The sequence below is a fragment of the Phoca vitulina genome, unplaced genomic scaffold (genome assembly GCF_004348235.1).
Source record: "Phoca vitulina isolate PV1807 unplaced genomic scaffold, GSC_HSeal_1.0 scaffold35, whole genome shotgun sequence".
Taxonomy (NCBI): domain Eukaryota; kingdom Metazoa; phylum Chordata; class Mammalia; order Carnivora; family Phocidae; genus Phoca; species Phoca vitulina.
The window spans coordinates 14,444,102-14,458,150 of NW_022589738.1; the positions used below are offsets into that span (position 1 = coordinate 14,444,102).

Here is a 14,049-nt window from a genome sequence, read left to right on the forward strand (position 1 = left end):
TTGGAAAAATGATTATATAACATCAAGTAAGAAAAGATACATTTTGATTGCAGCTACATGAAATTTATATGCAAAAAAATAGAAAATAAAATTTATATGCAAATGGTAGTGATTGGAAGTGTATACGCAGAAATGAAAATTACTGTGTTAGGGTGCTGGGATTATGGATGGATTTTTACTTATCCAAACTTTTTGCAGTATCATATTTCTATAATAAAAAAGTTGGGATGCCCGGCTGGCTCAGTCAGCAGAGCCTGCGATTCTTGAACTCGGGCTTGTGAGTTCAAGCCCCACGTTAGGTGTTGAGATTACTTAAAAAAAAAACAAAAACATAAGGAATAGCATGGAGGACATTAGGAGAAGGAAGGGAAAAATGAGGGGGGGGGGATTGGAGGGAGGGATGAACCAGGAGAGACTATGGACTCTGAGAGACAAACAGGGTTTTAGAGGGGAGGGGGGATTGGTTAGCCCGGTGATGGGTATTAAGGAGGGTGTACTGCATGGAGCACTGGGTGTTATACGAAAACAATGGATCGTGGATCACCACATCAAAAACTAATGATGTATTGTATGGTGACTAACATAATAAAATAAAAAAAAATACATTAAAAAAAAAGTTGGTAATAGGTACAGCCATGTACACTAGACGACAATTTATAAAAACAACTTTTCTCTAAACTCAGTATACTTAATTGCTATAGATATTTAATTAACTTCCAAACACTACCACCTTAAAAAAAGCAACTCAAATTTTCATAGCCTATTTCCAACCAAGCGCAGTAAAATAATTTTTTTTTAAAAAAGAGAAGTACAACTCATATATTAACATGTTCAAGTTTACATAGCAGAACCAGAACTAGAAATCGAGGCATTGTTGTCCCTGAGGCTTTTCTTTCTTTCCTGTATGTAAAATGTTCAGTGATAAACTTAGAAATACTAAATCTGACTGTAATGGTCCAACTGTGACTCCAAGGAAACCACCTCTTACTGAGCAGCAGAAATGTTTTCAATAAAGGTAGCAAATATGACTCCCAGATACATTTACAAAATATATCACTTACCTCTTTGGCTCTCTGTACTGCATCACTCGGAGGATTCCTGATTTGTGGCGAAGACTTTGTGTTAATTTTGTCATACAGCTAAAAGCAAAGAAGAAAATCCGATCAACACTCATAATTCTTTGCTAAACGTTCAGAGCTGCATATTTATTATTTCACTAAACAATATCTTCCTCTGACAAACGCTGGCTGATGATTTCAGTGGTCTCCTCCCATTAATAATCTCTTACTCATTCAGTGAAACTTGTTGCAAGAGGAGTCTTATGCGTATCGTTTTAGAAAATCATCTTCAAATAGATGGTCCAAGATTCTGTCAATGTGGCAGTTTCCTTTCTCATTTAAAATCGATCACTATTTCAGAATTGCAATATTTTGTTGCCTCCAGTAGAAGCAATAGTCACTAACATGGATACAGAGCAAAATGAAAGAATGCTTTCTGGCCGAGACACATCTGAAAGAATTTTCACCGAAATCTAAATCTTGGGAAAGGGCAAACCCAACTCCTTCTAGGAAGGAATGTTCTCACAAAAGGTTTATGCTTGTTTTACTAGGGCTGTTTATTAACAGTATCTGCACTGGCATCCTTCAGCAGGAAATCAAGGACATGAACTTTTTCCTCTTGAATTTGCAAATTCACAGAGCATGAGAAGACACTGAAAAGAATCTAAATAGATTTCAAAAATGCCACAAATCTAACTGATCCAAAATTTGACTTTCTGAAGACAATTTAATTCTTTAAGGAAAAATCTCTGTAGGGTAGAAATGCAATTAAAATATTAATTTCTACCTCAAACAAAATGGCTCATTTGACAGTCTGCTTTGAAAAGTGAAAAGTTAAAATGGATTTTGGCTAGTCTGCCATGTCTATTTCCTAACTTCTCTAAGATAGGTGGGTTTTTTTTTCATTGGTTTTTGTTTAGTTCTTTTTTCCCTCCTCCCACGTACCACAATGCTAGTGTACAGGTCAAATACTGACTGTATACATCCTTCAGGTTACAGTTAGATTTGTTTATACTGATGCAAGATAAAGCCTTATGATTTGTTTGGGCCATACCATCCATAAAAATGCCTTATGATAAATACATAATTACAAAGATGCCCAATAAGAACATTGTGAAGATAGAGCAGTGACCATTTTTAAACGAGGGCTTTGAGAAAGTACTACTAAATCAGAGGTTAAATGCACAGTGTAAGTAGGCTAGTAAAATGCTGTTTAAAATATTATACAGTTGAGCCTTGAACAGCATGGGTCTGAACTGCATGGGTCTAGTTACTGCGGGTTTTTTTTTTCCCCAATAAACACAGGACAGTACTCTAAATGTATTTTTCTTATCATTTTTAAAAAGATTTTATTTATTTGAGAGAGAAAGAGAGAGAGAGATCATAGAGGGAGAAGCAGACTCCCTGCTGAGCAGAGAGGCGGATACGGGGCTCAATCCCAGGACCCTAAGATCATGACCTGAGCCGAAGGCAGCCACTTAATGGACTGAGCCACCCAGGCGCCCGTCTTCCTTATGATTTTTTTTTAAAGGTTGCCCCAATTACAATATCATCAGCACTGAGTACCCATCTCCCTGTACCCTCATCTGTAGATCAGTAGCGGGTATTACAATTTTATAGAAGGTTATGTATCCATTTGCCAGCTTGTTAAGCGCAAGGAGTCTCTAGATAAGTTTTCTATTCCCCCCATGTTCCCTCTCCTCTAGAAAATGAGAAGGGGTCTTTTTCCTTATTTAATTTACAAAGTAAACTCTATGCCCAATGTGGGGCTCAAACTCAAGATCAAGAGTCACATGCTCTACTGACTGAGCCAGCCAGGTGCCCCTCTTAGGATTTTCTTAATACCATTTTCTTTTCTCTAGCTTACTTAATGGTAAGAATTCAGTATACAATACATATACAAAATATGTGTTAATCGACTGTTATATGTTATTGCTAAGGCTTTTGGTCAACACTAGGATATTAGTAGTTAAGTTTTTGGGGGAGCCAAAGTTATATGTGGATTTCTGATTATGCAGGGGTGGGCCCCCTAACCTCCGCGGTGTTCAGAGATCAACTGTATTAACATTTAGGGAACTAGTGATATGTGGCTGGCTCACAAAGTTCACCCAAATCCCTGTAGAATGCACACGGGCAGTCTTCATCCTCTGAATGGCTTCTATCTCTAAGGACTGTACATTTTTAAAAAAATTTTATTATGTTAGTCACCATACATCATTAGTTTTTGATGTAGTGATCCACGATCCATTGTTTTCGTATAACACCCAGTGCTCCATGCAGTACGTGAGGACTGTACATTTTGAAGTTTGGAACTAGCGAATAGATTTTCCCATAGAAATAATGTTATCTATAGTGTTAGATTCCCAGACTAGCCTACAGAGATAAATGAAATACTGTACATATGCAATATAAAATAGAAGAAAAAAAACCAACCCACCAAAAGTAAGGAACCAGAAGTTGAAAAATTCCCTAGGTCTTATGTCAGTGTGTTTTCTTGAGGACCTGCAGCAGCACCAGCTGAAGCTGTTAAAACAGAGAGTCCTGGACCCTACTCCAGACCTACTGGATCAGAATTTGCAAAGGGGGTCTAGAAATCTGTATTTTAATAAACTCCTTAGGTATTTGGAAATCTTATGCACAAGTACCAACTTCTGAGAGTACCAGTAGTCGTACCAACAGTAAGAATTGCTACTTTTATTGAACACTTACTAGATGCTAGTTATTAGTGAAAATGCTTAACATATAGTCCCTCATTTAACCTCAGACAACCCTATCAGGTTGATACCCTTATTATTCCCACTTACAGATGAAGAAACTGAGGCACAGAGTAGTAAAGCGAGACCCACTGTTCTAGCCTTACAGCCACTTCACAGGTGGCATACAGATGCCTGGAGTGTCAACATTTTTAGGGCCCTGCTCCTCAAAAAGTGCTCAGACCAAATTTTCCTCTGCTTCTTTGGTCTGGCCTGATCTAGTTCATCACATATTTGCCCAAAGTGCAGTGGGACTAGTGGTGGGACGAGGGAGAGGTTGGGTGCTTCCCATCAAGGCAGAAGCAGTAGAAGGAATTAAAAGAAGGGCTCTTCTGTCTGAGGTGGGGGCACTGGGCTCTGCCCCTCCAGCTCCTAGGAGAGCCCGGGACTGGAGCAGTCCAGGCAGGCACTAGACACAACGGATAGCTAAGGATAGATGGTGAATCTCAACTGCCTGCTCATGAAGCAGAAGGACAAGTAAGAACCATGGCAGGAAGGGGCAGAGAGGGGAGGGGCTCACTTTGTCACCATCAGAAGTGAGCCGTTGTTGACTCATCCATCCATCCACCAACTGAGCTCCTACTATGTACTGGGCAGTGCAGTTCTATTTACTGGGGTTATGGAAATGAAAAAGAGGACAGTTCTTGTCCTCAAAGAACTCCCAAATTCCAAAGACATACAGCCAAAGGCCCAGAAACCTATGCCAGCTGGAACCCGTTGAGAACCTGAGTCGTTTTGCCCCCAGTGCTATCAACTGGAAGGGATCTCAGTTGAGTGAGCCCCAAGTTGGAGACGATCTGGATGTGCATTCATGACATGCCAACCTTCATCTCCCTCTTCAATTTCTGGGACTGGGTTTTTGCCTCCAGGACTCACAATATTTTAGCGATACCCACAACAAATACAAACCATTTGAGAAATGGGGCAAAGCAGGTAAAGAAAAAGTCCTCCATGGAGGAATGCTTTAATGCAATGTAACATTAGTGTTTTAAAACAGTAGTCAGAAATATGTAGCTTTTCAACTTCTCATTCTTATGGATTCAAAGTTCAAGTCTAGGTGGCTTTGGAGTGAGACGTGGCTGGGTTTTGAGAACAAATGAAGGCTGCAGCATGTATAAAGACTATCTAGAATGATGTGATTTGGGACTTCCCCTGTTGTCTTGGACCTTCAGCTGGAGCCCAGAGCTAAGGCCAATAGGAAGTAACACCAAGCCTGCTAGAGTGCTGCGAAACCATCCCTCTAGGGCTTGCTGAAAGGCAGCCAAAATGGTCCTTCCGTATTCACCCTTATGCCCTATTCTGCCTACAGAGGCAGAAGCCTGGTGTCTGTAGGAATCACAGGATGAAGAGAGCAAGTATTTGATCTCCCCTTCCTTCCTCCTGGGGAGGAGGGCAGAGGGAGTTGCCTTCTTCCTCATGCCCAGTGAAGGGTGGTGGGTGCTCCAAGAGAACCATGCACAGAAACTGGAGGTGCCAGTAACTAGAGCTTGTTATCTCACTCCCTGGAGGGATGCTTGCCCAGTCGCAGTGACTTATGAGGCCCATCTTGGTGCACCGGGTAGGAGCCCTTTGTGAGAGAGAGTCCTTGGGGCAGCTTGACAGGTGATGTTTGTGGCCCTGAGTGAAAAATACTGATGCCTGCCTCTTTCCTGGCTGGAGGCCACCTGGGGCAGCCCTTGCCAGCAGGGTGAGGCCGGTGGTAGGGCAACCCACCCTTGTAGTGTATGTGTGTGTTTCCCATGAGTCAAGGAGCTGCTTCAGAGTGTGATCTGGCTGCAGCCATCTGGATGGCTGTCCCTGTCCAAGAGGGAGCAAAGGGACCCAGAAGTAAGTAGCTGTGGGATAACACCTGGGTGCAGGAGCGGAGAGGGTGCTGCTGAGGCCAGCTCCAGAGTCCACTGATGATGCAGAACCCAGGACAAAACCAACATCTGAGGACTGCCACATCAAGCACATCGACAGCCAAGAGGGCCCTGGCTGCCTGAGGGACAGGGTTCTGGAACATGCTGTTTAAGGGCTGCTTTCTCTTTTCCATGACCAGACTCTCGAGTTCCTTGACATTCAGTAACAGCACCTCACATGGGGCTGAGTACACAGGAGATGTTTAATACATGTTTCTTGAAAAAATAAAGGAGTATTTGAGCTGGTGCCAAGGAACTGGAAATAGATTTTTTTAAAAAAAATTTCAGAGTGACATAAAAATAAACAGACTGGGAATACTTTCTTAGCTTGTTTCTTTAGGAACGAGATACCATTTATCTTTGGTCCTTCTTGCATAGTTAAAAACTTTCCCTCAAAATTAAGAAATCTATTTTGGCCATATTTCTTTTTTGGAGTGTGTTCAAGGCTGACTTCATCAAATTCTCAAGGTAGAAGAGGACCAACATGGTTCAGCTCCTCCACTTTTTTTAAGGTAATTTGTTTCTTCAGCTCCCCCATTTTAAGGAGAAAGCTGAGGTCCAGTGAGGTGAAGTGTCACGCTCAGGGTTCTGTGGCTGGAGCAGCAGGGGCTGGACCGTGACCGTGATGCGCCACCCTTTCTCTCATACCAGATTTCCTTGGCTTATATCAGAATTCAGGAATACACAAAGTCTTCTGCCAGGGAGACACCTTCAGCAAATATTTGGGGAAAGAACTATAGGGAATGCTACTTACAGGTTGTAGGAAAAAAATATACTAAATATGATTTGAAAGATATTAGCCAATCAACTGCAAGCCTTGCCCTGTTAAAGAATGCTAGAATTCTATTCATTTCCTGGCCAGATGGTAAATATCTCAGGCTGTGTGGTAGTAGGACTCTGTCAGCCACTCAGCCTTGCCGTTTATGCAAAGGCAGCCATTAACCATCCATAAGTGAATGGACATGACTGTGTTCCAATAAAACTTTATTTACAAAATTGGTGGCTGGCTGGATTTGGCCTGAGCACTGTAGTTTGCCAACCCCTGCCCAAGAAGCTTAAGTTCATGGCGGATTGAAATGGCAAAATAGGGCGCCTGGGTGGCTCAGTTGGTTAAGCGACTGCCTTCGGCTCAGGTCATGATCCTGGAGTCCCTGGATCGAGTCCCACATCGGGCTCCCTGCTCGGCAGGGAGTCTGCTTCTCCCTCTGACCCTCCTCCCTCTCATGCTCTCTGTCTCTCATTCTCTCTCAAATAAATAAATAAATAAATCTTTAAAAAAAAAAAAAAAAAAAAGAAATGGCAAAATATATTTCCTTCTGCTATTTGCTTTCCTGCAATTTGAAGATATCAAGTGTATTTGTTTTTGAACTCTTTTTTTTCCTTTTTAAGTTTTTTTTTTTTTTTTTAGAGAGAGAGTGAGCGAGCGTGAGTGGAGTGGGGGTAGGGGAGGAAGTGGAGAGGGAGATAGAGAATCTTAGGCAGCCTCCACATCTAGTGTGGAGCCTGATGTGGGGCTCAATCTCATAACCCTGAGATCATGACCTGAGCTGAAATAAGGACTCTGATGCTTAACCAACTGAGCCACCCAGGTGCCTCTTCAGTTTTTACTTCCAGTTAACATAAAGTGTTATATTAGCTGCAGGTGTACCATATAGTCATCCAACACTTCCATACATCACCCAGAGCTCAGCACGAGTGGCCGCCTCAATCCCATCACCCATTTAACCCATTCCCCTGCCCACCTCAGGTACTCTCAGTTTGAAGATATCGAGTGTATTTGTAAAGCTGAGGTGTAGAAGACGAGACAGAGGGAGGGAAGAGTGTTAATAAATTATCCCTAGAGAGGGGCCTGGGGAATCGCTGCTCAGCGGGGAGCCTGCTTCTCCCTTTGCCCCTCCCCGTGCTCGCTCGCGCATGCTCTCTCTCTCAAGTAAATAAAATCTTAAGAAAATAAAATTATCCCTAGAGAGAAAACAAGAACGAATCTGTTACTGTTCTCTCTCTCTGATGAAGTTAAGGTTCCCCAACTTCAGCACTTTTTATTAAAACACACACACACACACACGGCAAAATGAGGAAATGTGAGCAGCTGCAAGGGGAAGACTGTTTGACACTGTCTCAGGCCACTCTCTGCTAGTCTCCAGCACTGGGTCAGATATGACCACACACAGCTATATGGACAAGCTTAATCTTTCTGTCCTAAGAAACAGAAGCACAGTTCTGTTAGGAGGCCACAATTCTGTATCTGAGATAGGCTATTTTAAACAGAGCAGACTAAAGTTGGTAGTAATATTAAATTCAACTCTCCTGAGACTGTACTTCCAAACATAAAGATGAAATCAGTTAAGATGTCACTTTTTATTCACATTCAACACACTAAATCAAGTTTCCTTTTTTTTTTTTTTTTTTTTTTTAAACCGTCCTCCATCATATCTCACTCTCTTCTGGTTTCTAGTCCTCAAATAGAAGGCTTTGTTTTGCTCCCAGTTTATACGCAGCATTTAGCAAGATCGACATTTAAAATGGAATGGTTGGCAGAGAACCATAAAGTTACTATCGCTGGGTTATATGTCCCACTAACTTCAGCACAGAGAAAACCAAATCTCAGGACCAGAATGTATATTGGTTGAGATAAGATGATAACTTTTGCAATTAGACTGCAGACATCGGCCAAATAATGAATGGGTTTGTAGAGTTGCAGGGAACTCCGTTGAAGTTCAGCAGGGAACTCTGTTGAAGTTCATTAGCAACCACCCTCTTACCACTTACTTCAGAGAGACTGAAGAAGCTCCCTTCTGGAGAGGAATTCAAGTTTTCAAGAGTCAAATATTTGGCTGCAAAATATGTAATGAAATGTGTCTGCGATCCTAGTACAACAGATAATAACAGCGTTCACGAGTTTACACTGCATAACAATAATGGGAATTGAAATGACTTGCTCTGGAAACAGGGTATCCTATTTAGAACTTTCTTTACAGTTTCTTAGTTGTTTGAAGAAGCTCAGTGATTAGAAACAAGTTTCAATGTCACTTCTTTTCAGTGAACCTGGGGTCAGCCATTGATATCCAACAGTATTTTTTAAAAGTACATTTGAAATCTGGCAAATTGTGAGGGAAAGGTGATTTACTACAAAAATGTCAGGAACTGATATTCAACTACTGCACTGGAGCTGATTTTATGAAGTCAGAGATTGAGGAAAATCTTCCGAGATCTAAAAATCTACTTTTCCTGCTCACATTTATACATTAATTTGCTCTCTTTAGGTTAGAAATAGGAAAATACCCTTTCAAAGATCTTTGGCATCATTAACATGACACTCCAAACTAGGAGGAGAGCAGTATATTTAACAGTGGTCTAGAGACTGGGTGATGGGAAATATTAAGTGTGAAAGAAACACACTACAAAATTTAAAATGGGATTTTCAAAAATTTAAGAAGCTACAATGAAACTCTGCAAAGAACTTCTATAACCTGTCCTGCTCACAAATCTAAGAATGATGATGCATCGAGATATTATGATCTACAAAAAGAAATTAAAGTCACCCAGGGCATTTTTCTTTTATGGGATTAAAAAAAATACCTTTCCTTTCTGCACTAAAAATGGTTTTTCCTAAAAATTAATATCCTGTAAAACTTCTAAAAATCAACTTAATTTTTAAAAAATAGTTGAAGGAAGCACTCAAAGATTAGTCACACAGATGAGTCTCCATCTGCGTGGAGATAATACACTCCATTCGTTTGAAGAATACACTTTCATTTCATTTGCACACTATCCTTCACAATTTGTACTTTGTGCTAACTTTCCCTCTGAAAAGTCAGAAGACGTGTAAATAGCTAAATTTTAAACTAAACTTGTTTCTCATCTTAAAAAAAAAGGCAGATCCACAAATCTAGTGACTATAATAGAGTAGCAAGAGTTCCTCTCTGGAATTTAGATTTGCCCTGGAGAAAGGTTCAGGGCTGCCTACCACTACTATGGCCCAGGTTATTTTGGGTAAAGTTAGAAATGGGTATCTGATTTCGTGCCCAATAAGAATGGTCCCGGGAGCCCTTGAGTTAGATGTCCCAGGAAAACGTTAGCCTAATGGTACAGTAGTGAAACGCTAGCTTAAATTAAGCTTTAGAAAAATCATGATGGGGTATATATCCTTACCTGAAGTCTTAAGAAGGGGCCAGCTTAGTAATATGCTACTGTAACTAAATCAATTATGGAAGTTTTGTCTGACAGCAAAAAGGAAACTGAACAATCAGTTCATCTGGGCCAATTCAAGAGTTCCTGAGAGGGACGCAAAATACTGTGGATTTTGACAGTGAAAGTACCTCAAAGGAGGCCCTCGTTTGGTTTAGGTTTTAGTTGTCTGTGTACAGAGCTGCTTTTGTTTCAAGCCCATTAGAACATTGCACTTATGGGGATTTATTTTTGAAACCAAGAAATTAAGACTTGCTTGACCTCCTAGTTCAGTCTAAAAAGGACATCCCTTTGGTGGCCTAACAATATAGGCCACTGTGGCAGATTCTGGGCAGTAGGCAGCTCTTTCTGAGAAACTCAAGCAGTGGCCTCAGATGACCTAACATGACTGCTCTGTTGGCCTTTTTCAGTTGGCAATTAACTCTAAAATTAAGCCCGGTAAGAAACAAATCATAATGCCTATTCTCAAGCAAGCAAAAGAAACCATAAGGAAAAACCACTAGTTAGGTGATGTAAGTGGCTTTATTTTGCTTTTACTCAAGCCTTCTGAAATAGGAACTTTCTAATACCAGATACAAGCATCTGCCCACCTGTGAGAAATTTCACTAGGATATGAATTTCTTTTCCATTAAAACACTAACATTAAAGTGTTGAAGCCTCCTTTTTTTTTTTAATTTTTAAAAGATTTTAATTTATTTAATAAGAGAGCCAGAGCATGAACAGGGGGGAGGGCAGAGGAGAAGCAGACTCCCTGCTGAGCAGGGAGCCTGATGCGGGGCTCGATCTCAGGTCCCGGGGATCATGACCTGAGCCGAAGGCAGATGCTTAACCGACTGAGCCACCCAGGTGCCCCAGAAGCCTCATTTCTTAATATGCTGTTCTGAAGCATCTACAATAGTTAAATGATATTTAACTAAATGAATATCTTATTATTAATTTGCTGTGTTAAAAGAAAACATTTACATCAGGTGTGTCATATACTATGAAATCCCTGAGGTAATACCATAATGTTTAACTTATGATAGGACTTCCACTTTGCACGGGTAAACACCAAGCATTTGTACCAGTAGCTGTAGCAAAAATGAATTTCTATTGTGGCAAGTTAAAAGAGAACAAAACAGTTTGGCAGAAGAGGTTTTAATGAGACAATGTTAGGCCACAAAGAGAAGAAAGCAGCTATGTTCTTGGATTATGAATGCTGCAAGCCAACCCCATCAAATATTCTTCAAGTGAGCATATCACATTCCTTTCTGGGGGAAAACTCCTCCCTTCCTTGAGAACGGCATGAAGAAGAATCAGTGCTTGTTGCACTCTGATGGCTTTTTTTTTTTTTTTATTTTTTTATTGGTATGTTAATCCCCATACATTACATCATTAGTTTTAGATATAGTGTTCCATGATTCATTGTTTGTGCATAACACCCAGTGCTCCATGCAGAACATGCCCTCCTCAATACCCATCACCAGGCTAACCCATCCTCCCGACCCCCTCCCCTCTAGAACCCTCAGTTTGTTTTTCAGAGTCCATCGTCTCTCATGGTTCTTCTCCCCCTCCGATTTCCCCCCCTTCATTCTTCCCCTCCTGCTACATTCTTCTTTTTCTTTTTTTCTTTCTTAACATATATTGCATTATTTGTTTCAGAGGTACAGATCTGAAATTCAACAGTCTTGCACAATTCACAGCACTTACCAGAACACATACCCTCCCCAGTGTCCATCACCCAGTCACCCCATCCCTCTGCCTTCTGGTAAAGTTGACTGTGGTGCCATAATAAGAGAGGGGCACTCAGTGGCCAAGAAAGGGACCAGGGACAAGCTGATTCATTACTCTCGGTATTTCAGAGTAAATTCCAGTCCCTGTTTTAAGAAGTAATTTGTCTGAACAAATAAGGGAACCAGAGAGACTCCTGTAGTTAATCATACTTTCAGTGAAAATCACACATTCCTTTCACAAAGATGTAGAACCCAGGAGCTAACTTGGAGCCCACGTAGAGCAACTGCCCGGGGGATGGAATGAAAGCTGGATTCCCTACTATCGGACAGCTTTAGTTTTGAGAATTTGGTTTTTCCTGTTATAGAATTGTCTATCATAAAGCATTGATACTAGATGACTGAATAAACAAAATGTGGTGTATACCTACAATGGAACAGTTTCCAGCCTTTAAAAAGAAGCCTTTAAAGGAAGATTGTGATACGTGCTACAGCATGGATGAACACCGAGGATACTACATTAGATGAAATAAGCCAGTCAGTCCCCGAAGAACAAATATGGTAGGATTCCACTTACATGAGGTATCTACGCTAGTCATATTCATGGAGACCGAAAGTAGAATGGTGGCCACCAGGGGCTGGGGAGAGAAGGAACTGGTGGGTTGCTGTTTCATAGGTATGGGGGTTTCAGTGGCGGAAGCTGGAAGTAGTTCTGGAGATGAATGGTGGTGATGGTTGCACAACAGTGTGAATGTACTTAATGTCACTGAATTGTATGCTAAAAATGGTTACAATGGTAAGTTTATGTTAGGTATATTTTACCACAGAAAAAGACAAATTGATATTAGGTCACAGCTGTTAAAAAGCTGTGAACTTTTGGGAAATGACGAATATGGATTTGCATGTAAAAGAAATGAACAGTTAAAACATGTTGCTCTGAGAAGGTACAACCCCTTATTGAAAAATATATAAAATTATGTAATTCATGTTTTATTTTTTATTTTTTTTCTTAATTTTTATTTATTTGACAGAGAGAGAGCGAGAGAGGGAACACAAGCAGGGGGAGTGGAAGAGGGAGAAGCAGGCTTCCCGCTGAGCAGGGAGCCCAATGCGGGGCTCGATCCCAGGACCCTGGGATCATGACCTGAGCCGAAGGCAGACGCTTAACAACTGAGCCACCCAGGCGCCCCCATAATGTTTTTAAATAAAAAAAGTTAATTTGGACTTCTTTCATGAGACACAACAATGTACTGGTTAATAAAAACAGTTCTTGGGACAGAAAAACACATTTAGCATTTTTAAGTCAGTAAGTGGTAAATTCTTAGCCATAATGTGAAACGTTGAGAGGAGGAAGTCAGTGTGATGACCCTGTGAAATCTGCTAGGATGACCCCTTTCACAGTGGGCTTTGGGCACTGCTGAGGGCAGGCAGTTTGGCTTTGCTGGATTGGTGTCAGGACACAGGGACAACTCCAGGAGACTGAAAAGTGCTGTTGTAGTTGGAGTGATGGATTACAAAGTACATTATGGGACCCAGAGTACACTATAACCTATAGTACATGGAAGGAACTTCCAACAGTGCTCGACCTTAAAATAATACAAAAAGGGTAAAATAGACTTTTTTTAAGGTAAAAGGGAATTCCTTCTCATTTTTTCACTTTTGAAAGCTTTATTGGGGCATCATGTATAAACTACACAATTTGCCCACTGTAACTGTATAGTTTGAAGATGCTGAGTAAATTTACACAGTTGTACAACCATCATCTCAATCCAGTTTTAGAACAGTTCCTTCATCCCCAAGAGTTCCCTTGTGTTGAATCTAAGAACACTTTGCCTAACCCAAGGTAAAGAAGATTTACTCCTATATTTTCTTTACAAATTTTTATTATTTTAAGCTTAAAATGAATCTATGATCCATCTTGTGGAAATTTTGTGTGTGGGGTGTGAGGTAAGGGTCTAAATTAATTTCTTTGCATATGGATATCCAATTGTTCTAGCACCATGTTTTAAAAAAAAAACACCACCACTATCCTTTTTTCCACTGAATTGCCTGGGCGCCTTTGCTGAAAATCAACTGAGTCATGAATGGGAAGGTTTATTTCTGAACTGTATTCTGCTTCACTGATCTATATGTCTATCTTTACACCAATACTGTGCTATTTGCATTATGGTAGCTTTGTAGAAAGCTTTGAAATCAGTCCCCCAACTTTGATCTTCTTTTTTCAAAATTGTTTTTGCATTTCCATATAAATTTTAGGATCAGCTTGTCAACTTCTACAAAAAAAAAAATTCTGCTGAGATGTTGATAAGGACTGTCTTGAATCTATAGGTTGATATGGGGAAAATTGTCACCATAACAATACTGAGTCTTTCAATCCAACAATCTCTTTCTCCTTTTATTGTGACCTTCTTTACTTTCTTTCAGCAACATCTGTAGTTTT

General features: G+C 40.6%; 1 protein-coding gene across 13 annotated transcripts in view; it reads right to left on the reverse strand.

Moving 5' to 3' along the window:
- Positions 1–14,049, reverse strand: part of CASK (calcium/calmodulin dependent serine protein kinase) — a 346,895-nt gene that overhangs the window by 64,299 nt on the left and 268,547 nt on the right. For all 13 annotated transcript variants that reach the window (XM_032426584.1, XM_032426582.1, XM_032426577.1 and 10 more), the window contains one exon: positions 1,062–1,139. In XM_032426584.1, the coding sequence (XP_032282475.1) occupies positions 1,062–1,139 (78 nt within the window). The remainder of the gene's footprint in view (positions 1–1,061; positions 1,140–14,049) is intronic.